A 10,635-nucleotide genomic window follows, 5' to 3' on the forward strand; every position below is an offset into this window, starting at 1 on the left:
GAAATAAAAGGAAACATTATTATAGGTCCTATGGGCATTAAGAATAAATTGGAGACTGTTAGAAACAACATGTCTATTTTTAAATTTGGAAATTTAAAGAAAATGATTAAATCCCTAGGAAATCAAACCTTAACAAAACTGACACATGAGAGAGTGAGAAATCTGAAAAGCATTCTATCTATAAAAGAAATTTTAAAAATCTTTCCATATAACCTCTTGGGAAAATTTTTTGCAGTGCAGTAAAGCTGAATGTATTTACACACCCTAAAATCCTGCAGTCTCACTTCTAGGAATATATACTCAGCATAAAGGAAGGTATATGGACACCAAAAGACATGTACAAGAATAAATATAGCAGCATCATTCTTATTAGCAAATGAAAACAATCCAAATGTATATCAGCAACCAAATAAGTAAATGAAAAGTGGTAAATTGATTCAATAGAACACTATATAGCAATGAAAGTGAATGAACTATTTCTACATGCAATAAAATGGATAATCGTAAACATAATATTGAGGGAAAGAAGCCAGATGCAAAAGAATATATATGATGTGACTCCATTTACGTAAAGTTCGAAAATAGGCAAAGTAATACGGAATACTGGTCACCTTTGAGAAGGATGGAGGGAGTGGTTATTGTAAGGGTGTGTAAGAGATGCTGGTAATGTTCTGTTTTGATCCAGTTGGCTGTTACATGGATGTATTTATTCTATGATTGTGCATTTTAATATATGTATATTATACCTCAATAAGAGTTTTTAAAAAAAATATTAGCTATTATTACTTTGATTGGTATAAGGGACTATGAAGGAAAGCTGTCAGGAGCCAAAGCAGCTTGGGTGGGTCCATACCACATTCCTATTTCCTTAGACTCTCCCGCTAATATTTGTGGAGCCTGGAAGAAGTGTACAAACGGAGGTCCAAATACCATCTATAAAAATACTTTAAAGTTGTCATTCAGGCTAAGAGACTGTTCACTAAAATATGTCTTTATCCACCTACTTAGACAAATATACTTTTATAATACCCTGGAAGGCCAGGTTTGAATTTAGAATTCTCAGTTTCAGAGCTGTAAAATGATGGCCTGGAGAGAAGCAGTTCCCCAGCCCCAGCCCGTGGCCCTGTCTTCCCAGTTCTGGCTCTCTGCAATGAGCCTCACCTGCATTTGTGTGGATATGCCATCCTGCACATGCAAGCTCCTTCACCTCCCCAGCAAACTGCTGCCCTGTGGCTACCCCTTGGGTCCAGGGACACATAAACCAGCAGTGTGGCCCAGCCTGGGGAAGAGACATCTGAAGAAGAAGCCTGCACAAGCTGTAGGAACAGATTCAGGGACATTTGGGCAGGGAGTATGGGGTCACAGATGACAAGAGCATGGTGTGAAAGGGTGGAGAGCAGGCCCCAAGTGGACATGTCCTTAGCCTCAAGGAGTCCTTGCTCTGGGTGGAAGGACACAGGAAAGTGAGGGTCAGAGCAGACCAAGGGACAGGGTCTTTTGCCCAGTTTCAAAGGAAATTCTGCATTGTCTTTTAGAAAGTCAATGATGCGCTTTCAGCCATTAGAAAAAGAAAGAGACAGAGAGAGACAAAGAGATTTTTAAGTAGAATGGGCGAATTCCACTCAGTGAACATATGTCCTGTACTAAGTGTGAGATGAAAGCTAAAAACCCCCATCAGAATATACCCTTATCATGAATGTGGGGTTTGTGTGTGTGTGTTTTTTCTCACAACGATATCCCTAGAGCCTGGTGCTTTGAAAATCTCAATAAATATTTGACTAATAAATCACTCGCTGATAACTATTTCCTTAGTTATCAGATGCCCCCTGCTTCTCACAGCATGGGCATTTTGCTGGTGCTGGTGTTCAAAGCACATGTATTTTGAACAAGATTGAAAAAGGAATGAAGTCTGGCCAGCCCAATGGTCCTCTCTAGCACATTACAGAGATTGGCCTTTGGAGCTGAAAGCTGGACAGGATCTCAATGATCCTGCAGGCCAGGGTGTCAGGGCATCGAAGCACCCCAGAAGCTGAATGTGAATGTGTGAATGTGGGCAAATATTCATTTTTCTGAGGAGATGCACATAGCTTTCATGAAAGTTTCAAAGGTGTCTGTGGCTCCCAAAATGTCAAGAGTTCTCAGTGAATCCTCTTATTTTATAGATGATGGGTCTATGGCACAGAGAGGTGAACTCAAGTTCACTCTGAGCTCTATTCAAATCTACTGATGCCTGAAGCTTCCTTCCACCACCTCATAGCAGAACTCATGTCCTCGGTTATGGTAGGATGGGGGAGACTGTGAAACTTTCTTTTGCAAGGGCTCTCAAATTTAGCCATGTGTTAGCGTCATCTGGATTTCTGGTATAGAAGGTGATTCTAATGTGTAGCCAGGGTCAAAGCCCACTGGGTTAGAGTATTTCACTAAAAAGTGTGTAGTGGGGTTTGTGGGATGTAGTTTGAGTGCCAAGCTCTGCTCCGAGTCTCCTAGCCCAGAATGCTGACTACAACAGTCTAGAGTGTACAAGGAAACAGATGTAAATGAAAAGCAAGTTCCACTTTGTTAATCGATGGGCAGGTACTGAATGACCTCATCACCACTCATGCAAATTAGGGCTTCCCTGGTACCCAGAGCTGGACCACTTGACTTCAGCTGGGAAACTGAAGTAGGGTTTCCCATTTCTTTCCCTCCAAAAAGATAGCATAGCTGGTAGTACATAACCCACCTGGCTTACCTAGGCATGCACAGGTGAAGATGCTGGCACAAAGGTGTGGAGAAAATGGCTGGGCCTGTGAGGCAGAGCTGCCTCACCTCCATCACACACATGGCTACATGATCTCTTATTTTACCAACTGTACAGAAGAAAAATGGAAGGAAAAGGAGGTTGCCTGAGTCACATCCCAGGCCTTCTTTGATGGCAGGGGAAGGGTAGGAAAGTCCTGAGTTTCTACAGGAAGGATAGAGTGGTCTTGACCATGGCAACCTTACTCACTAATGAAATGTAGCCTAATCAATATCTCAAGTTCATTAGATTAGCAATTCGTCTGTTAGGTGAGAGATGAGGAGGAAGTGGCAATTAGAAAGGAAAGAGAGTAGCCTGGCATGGGAGTGAGAAGAACATGTCACCTCAACTGCAAAGAGACAATTACAATGCAGTGATGAGAGTTAAGGTTGGGGTTTCCTGGGGACATAGTGGAAAGATCTACTCACCTGCATGAGGCTAAGAGTTACTGAACAGTTTTGTGGAGGAGGTGACACCTTCAGCAGAATCCTAAAGAGTGGAAGTGTTCCAGATGGATAGGGGAAAGGAAATGAATTTTCACACATATTATGGCATAGAGGTTCGAGTATCATGGTATTTGAAAGGATTGTAAGAGTTGACTATGACTAGAATATAGATTGCACAAAGAAGGTGTATTTGTAATGGGTTATTAAAATATAAGAGGCATATCAACCATTCAGTGAGTATTGTTTAGGATGAATAAATTACTTAGCTGGCCCCCAAATTAAAGACATTCTTAATTTTCTTGATTTGGAAAAATTCTACTAATTTTGACCAGTTTCTCTTTATTCACTAGAATCTGGATATTTTTTAAGGATAGGATTGCATTGAATTTGGCTCAGTAAAAGTCATAAATACAGCATCCGACTTCTTACAAATTCTGAATTCATGTATTAAATAAGCTTTCTGGGCTTGAACCTCCACAGGAGAATCTCAGAATGACTAAAAGTTATCAAATTGGCCTTGAATAGACACAGCACCAGAAGTGAGGGTGTCTTGTGCAGTTACAGAGAAAGTGTTTTGGGATCAACTGTTGATTCGAACACTGGCCAAGGTCCCTTAGGGAGAAGTGTAAAGTGTTTAGAGCCAGACAGGCCTGGGTTTGACTCTCAGCTCAACCATTATCAACTGAATGCATACAGGCAAGTCACACTGCTGCTCTAAGCCTTGATATCCATATTAATAATGTGGAAGTGATATCTATTTCAATGAATTGTTAAGAGGATAATCTGAAAAAATGTGAACAAACTGTCTTGGTCAAGGCTATTTTTATCGTAAGGAACAGGAAAGCACTTAAACTAATTCAACTGAAATCAAGGAATAAGAAATGAAGTATAGCATCCTCAGGAGAGAAACTAGGAACTGAATTGTTGGAATCCAGGCACATGTGCCATCTCCCAGGAGCTACTGAATCTATCTTACAGCATCCTGTCTATTTCTCTGTGCACATTTTTCCTTCTCTACGCAGTGCAGACTGATCTCAGCTTTCTTCAGTTCCCTTCTACCTCTCACTATTTCCCACTCTGGACCTTTCTACACTCCAGCCTTTCCATAGGAAGTCCTCCAGGTTAGTTTTTTTGTGTCCTAGTGCCATGTTCCTGGGAGAAGAACTGGATCAACTGAGCTTAGATCCAGTGTTCATCTATGGTTCAGTGATTTGTGACCAGGATGTGAGACTGGACAAATGACATAAACATGGCTCCAGGCCCACCCTTTCAGCCCTGTATGGGGATGATTCCTAGAGATAGGGCCTTCAGGAGAGCAGACACCCCAAAACATATGAGCTGCAAGCACCTAGCTTAAGTAGGAGCACAACAAATATTAGCTTCCATCCCTCCCCACTCTCCTAATTCTAGAAGAGCAGGTTTACATAAAGAGCCCATACACAAGCACAATTGTTCTATATTTTTACCTTTGCTGGGGCTATACCTCTTATTAAGAATATCCTATTTTCACCCAAGTACTAACCAGGCCTGACCCTACTTAGCTTCTGAGATCAGACAACATCAGGTGCGTTCAGAGTGGATGAAAATCCTTACTTTGAAAGTAAAGTTCTCTCCAAAGAATTCCATCTGAATGAGAGTGGTGATCTATCTTCAAATTCCACCGAAATCAAATGGAAATCTGGAAAGGATTTGATGAAACGTTCAAGTCAAATGCAGAAGAAAGCCAGCAGAAAGAGGCAGCATGAAGAACCAGAGAGCTTCTTTACCTGGTTTACTGACCATTCTGATGCAGGGGCTGATGAGTTAGGAGAGGTCATCAGAGATGATATCTGGCCAAAACCATTACAGTACTACTTGGTTCCCGATATGGATGATGAAGAAGGAGAAGGAACAGAAGATGATGATGATGATGAAGATGAGGAAGGATTAGAAGATATTGATGAAGAAGGGGGTGAGGATGAAGGTGAAGAAGATGAAGATGATGATGAAGGGAAGGAAGGAGAGGAGGATGAAGGAAAAAATGACTAATAGAACACTGATGGATTCCAACCTTCTCTTTTAAAAATTTTCTCCAGTCCCTGGGAGCAAGTTGCAGTGTTTTTTTTTTTTCCTCCTGTGCTCAGTCGCCCTGTTCTTGAGGTCTCTTTTCTCAACTTATTTTAGGGGAAATACCTTGAGCAGAATACAATGGGAAGAGTCTCTACCTCTTTCTGTTCGAAATTCATTTTTATTGCTTACTATCTGAATAAAAACTGTATGGAATCAACACCTCCGAGCTCTGTGGGAAAAAAGAAAAACCTGCTCCCTTCGCTCTGCTGGAAGCTGGAGGGTGCTAGGCCACGGTGTAGTAGTGCGTATAATTCTAGCTTTTTTCTTCATTTCTCTGTATGTTGGGCTCAGAGAGTACACTGTGTCTCTATGTGAATATGGACAGTTAGCATTTACCAACATATATCTGTCTACTTTCTCTTGTTTAAAAAAAAACTTTAAAAAATAGGGTTATAAAACGTCAGCAAAGGGTGGGTTTGAGATGTTTGGGTGGGTTAAGTGGGCATTTTGACAACATGGCTTCTCCTTTGGCATGTTTAATTGTGACATTTGACAGATATCCTTGCCGTTTAAGATGACACTTTTAAAATAAATTCTCTCCTAATGCTGACTTGAGCCCTGCCACTCAATGGGAGAATCAGCAGAACCTGTAGGATCTTATTTGGAATTGACATTCTCTATTGTAATTTTGTTCCATTTATTTTTAAATTTTCTTTTTGTTTCACTGGAAAGGAAAGATGACACTCAGTTTCAAACATTAAAAGTGTACAAGTTGCTTTGTTACAGTAAAACTAAATGTGTACACAAAAGATTTGATGCTTTTATCTCAGCATAGGTATGCTTCCAATGACCTTCCAAGTTTGACTTGTATAACATCACTTTCAAACTTTGTCACTCTAACTTCATATTTTTTGATATGCACCTTAGAGGATGACCTCAGGGTTATGTGAACTGAGTAATGGGATTAGAATCAATGTATTAATATCTCCATAGCTGGGAAACATGGGTAAAATTTGCCATTGTTTTCTGAAATTATTCACATCATTTGAGATACCGGATTGCTCAATACTTTCTGAGTATATTGTGCCCTTGATTTTTATCTCCAAGTGGTAGTTTTTAAAATTGGCCTTTTACCTGGATATAAAATAATAGTGCCTGCCACCACCATCCAACAGACCTGGTGCTCTAATGCCAAGTTATACATGGGACAGTTGCTGGCACGTCTTCATTGGCTATATAAAATGTGGCCAAGAAGACAGGCTCTCAGAGTAAGAAGTCTGTGGTGGTTAGCAGTAACTTTCCCTACTCTCTGGTATAAAGCTCTCAAATGTGACTATGTGAATCTGGGTGGAATAATGGACTCAGCTCTGTCTGCTCAATGCTATTGTGCAGAGAAGTACCTTAATGCATAAGCTTTTTAATGCTGTAAAATACAGTAGCTGAAATTAAATGCCACTTTTTCAGAGGTGAATTAATGGACAGTCTGGTGAAATTCAAAAGGTTTTTGATGTATAGAACTTGATGAATGGAACTATTCCATCAATAGGCAAAAGTGTAACAACCTATCTAGATGGATAGTATGTAATTTCTGCACAGGTCTCTGTTTAGTAAATACATCACTGTATACTGATCAGGAATCTTGCTCCAGTAAAGGAACATAAAGACTTTTTTTTGGAAAAAGAAAAAAGAATATCCTATTATGCCCAGGTGCAGTGGCATACGCTTGTAGTCTCAGCACTTTGGGAGGCCAGGGCAGGCAGATCACTTGAGCCCAGGAGTTCAAGGACAACATGGAGAAACCCTGCCTCTACTAAAAATACAAAAATTAGCCAACATGGTAGCTACTCAGGAGGCTGAGATGGGAGAATTGCCTGAGCCCAGGAGACAGAGGTTGCAGTGAGCTGAGATGGTGCCACTGCACTCCCGCCTGGGTGTCAGAGCAAGAGCCTGTCTCAAAAATAAAAAAAAAGAAAAAAAGAAAGAAAAGAATATACTATTTCCTATTCCATCCATCCATCCATCCATCCATCCATCCATCCATCCATCCTTTCATCTCTGTCTTTTTTCCTATCCTGGCAGACCCACTTCCTCCAGGAAATCTTCCTTATGTCCTCAATGTCTTCAGCTACCCTTCATCTCCCTCATTTCTGTCAATTCATTAGAGTCTATAACACACAATTTAGCACTAAGTTACACAACTTGGGTTTTTCTCTTAATCACTTTGAAGATGTTGTTGTTTCAACTGGATTATAGATTTATTCAGAACAGAGAGTGCCACAGTGCCAAGCACAAAGAGGAACAAAGAGTGTTCGATGAACAAAGAAAATTACAGAACAACAAACATTTTATATCTAGAAAGGATCTCAAAAATAATGAAGTTTAATCTCCTTGATTTCAGAAGAAGAACTGAGGTTAATACAGAAGAAACACCCTTGGCTGATGAAATAGAAAGAATAAAATGGAGATTCAATATTATATTTACATGTAAAATATGTTTTATATATTTATAAAAATTACATATTATTTATGTAACAGAAGAATTTTCCCCCATCATACCGTGGAATGGTAGTTGGAGGATCATGATACGTTCAAGCTGGGAGGGAACTTAGAAGTGACGTAAGACATGCAATTTAAGTTTGTAGATGAGAAAAATTCCTCCTAGGAAAAGGAAAAGATTTGTCCAAGATCACCCAAGTTTTTAGTAGTAAAGCTGGGACTAGGATCCACACCTCCTTCTTCTCACTCCTATGATTATTTTCCACACTCCACTGTCACCAAATCCTTGCTTTAAGCTTCCATTCCTCACTAGACCATGCATCTGACATTAGGGCTCATTTGTCCCTCACAGTTTTAGTTCTATATCATTTATCCTTAACCATTCCATGCAACGTTTTCCTTTTCAGCTTCTTCTTTCTGCTGTCCATTTGTATTTACCTCTGCTTACTTTGTCCTTGATCTGTGGACTACACAGTTTGCCCTGTCTCCTTGGCTATAACCTTGATTCTGCTCCTCACCTCTGCCTTGGTGTAAATACCTTTCCCAGTTCAGCCTGGTCTCAGCACTGGGTGTCGCCTACTCTTGACTAATTCATGCGTTGATTTAACACACATTTACTGTGCATGTCTTCTGTGAAAGTTTCTGAATGAAGAACAGTATCTACTCAATATGCTCACAATCTATTGGTGAGAGAGCGATTTTAAAACAATATGGTAAGTGTGTTTATCTCAGAGCTTTATTCCTATGGGAGACCCAAACTGAGTAAGGAATGGTGGGAAGGTGACAATCAGGGAAGACTTCCTGGACGTGTTCTCTGAAATGAGGCATTAGGACAGATCAGTGGATATGCGTTAGCTGATGGGGCAGTGGAGTGGAGGCGAATGAGGATGCAGACAGAAAAAAATAACTTAAAAAAAGGCATAAAAACATAAAATAGCAAGGGGTACAAAAGAATGACTAGCACCCTGATGTTCTTCAAGGATAAAAAGGAAAGCAGGTGGTAGTGTGGGCTAAGCCTGGTGAGATGGGTGAACCACATTGGGAAGGCCTTGTCTTCCAGTTGGGAACTTGATCTGTTGGGATTTAGGGAGCTAATAAGTGACATCCCTGTTCCCTGCCTGAGTTCTTAATTGAGAGGAACCCCAAGGAGTCAGGCAGATAGAGGTTAAAATGTCAGCTTTACTACTGATAAAACAATAAGCATGGCTTAGATTTGGCCAAATTGCTTGCTAACACTTCCAGTACTGAACTTAATTCCGAAAATCCAGGCCTCTCCTACAGGGGCCAATAGGTTTAGAGCTGATGATAATGCTTTACAAGCATCTGGCCCTGAAAGAGGGGAGGGGGGGGTGGGGGTGGGGGAGAGAGAGCTGAGCCAGCTCACCTCCTTATCTTAAATTTACCAAGCAGATAAATCACTCCTCCTCTGGGGAGAGAGGGCAGAAGTGTTACCCTAATGGTGGTCCCTCCACTTGGAACTTGAAGCAAGAGGGGAAGGAAGTTCCTACCTAATACATATCCACCTCTTACTGAGTACCTACTGCACACTGCCATGCAGAAGGCCCTGGTTCCACAAGCTGGAACCAGACAGAATCAGAATTAGGCTGGGAAGATTCTCTAACAGGGTAGGTAAAAAGACATGGGAGCCCTTTGTACCCAGTACTTGCTGTTCACGAGAAAAGGACAGAGCTCTTAACATGAAGAATTTTTAGAAACAGCATTGTGTATACCCAGAACTCCTCAGAGATAGTCTCACTTCTAATATCACCCAGACACTGTTCTTTCATCAGAAAGGCCTCTCTTTGGCATAATGTTTATCCTGACTAAAACAATATGACCATCTGCCCCTCCTCACAATGGTTGTTATTGAGGTGAGAACACAAATACAACCTTGTCACAGCCCATAATGGCAGGGAACATACCTGCTACTGGGGTATGTTCTCCTCTTAGGGAAAGAGGATGGGCAAGGTGGCACTATTAAGCAGGTGTTGACATTAAGAACCTTTAAAAAGCACCTCTTCTTTCCCTACCTTCTATTTTAGCATTTTCTTGAAAATTTCTTGCCTCCTTTTGTAGAACCCTAGAATGTTAGGACTGAAAGAAACCCATTGAATCTGCTTCTCCACCTGTGCTTGAGAATAGCTTCAGCATCTTCTCCCTGCAAAATGGCCATTTGTCCTCTGCTTGGATGTGTCATTGACAAGAAACTCACTATCCCTCGTAGCACAGCACAGCACAGCACAGCAAATGGCTGATGCTAATCTAGATGGGGCAGTGCTCTCTATAACCTGATGCTTATACTCTGTTTTTACTTTCTATTTTGCTGAAAATTTTGCAAGTCTATATGACTGTGGAACAAATAGACCTCTGCTTTAATACTTCACTTTTTTGCTTTCATGTTCTTCTGTCAGGTCTATGACATTTCCAATTCTTATGATTTTTTTTCCTTCTGGGATATTCAGACATTATTTTGGAATGTTGAGGGAAAAACACTCTCCCTGCAAATCTCCTGACACTGGGTTTATGTGGATCCACAGTTGCCCATTCTATCAACAAACTTCCTGACTTTAGGAAGGTTCTTCCTGACTTTGAATATCAGTGGTCTCTTTGTAATTCTCACTATTGGTCTTAATTACAGAGCTAGAGACATACATGGTAGGCTGGTTCTGACATTCTCATCTCTCCAGCAGACCACACTGGTCTATGGCTTTGACATTCCTCACACACTGAGAAATTCAACACAAGAGTGCATCTTCTGAGCCCAGCCCTTCTGTCCAAATGTAATCCCCTGGAGATCCACATAGAAACCAGACTAGATATGGACTATGCAGGCTCCTTAGTTAGGAAAGTGTTACAGCCAGAGCA

General features: G+C 40.9%; 1 protein-coding gene across 1 annotated transcript; it reads left to right on the top strand.

Moving 5' to 3' along the window:
* Positions 1 to 1,081: 1,081 nt before the first annotated feature.
* On the top strand, positions 1,082 to 6,006 carry LOC100976674 (protein SET-like). The gene is made up of 2 exons (XM_055096499.2): positions 1,082 to 1,351; positions 4,780 to 6,006. Exons 1-2 carry the CDS (start codon positions 1,082 to 1,084, stop codon positions 5,251 to 5,253), a joined length of 744 nt encoding a protein of 247 aa, XP_054952474.1. The 3' UTR covers positions 5,254 to 6,006.
* The last annotated feature ends 4,629 nt before the right edge of the window (positions 6,007 to 10,635 follow it).

This window comes from Pan paniscus, chromosome 10 (assembly GCF_029289425.2).
Source record: "Pan paniscus chromosome 10, NHGRI_mPanPan1-v2.0_pri, whole genome shotgun sequence".
NCBI lineage: Eukaryota > Metazoa > Chordata > Mammalia > Primates > Hominidae > Pan > Pan paniscus.

Bases quoted from the DNA above. Each gene is read 5' to 3' on its own strand.
- LOC100976674 (XM_055096499.2), top strand. From the start codon at position 1,082: ATGGCCTGGAGAGAAGCAGTTCCCCAGCCCCAGCCCGTGGCCCTGTCT. The intron at 1,352-4,779 runs GTATGGGGTCAC...TTCTGAGATCAG, and splicing joins CAGGGACATTTGGGCAGGGA to ACAACATCAGGTGCGTTCAG.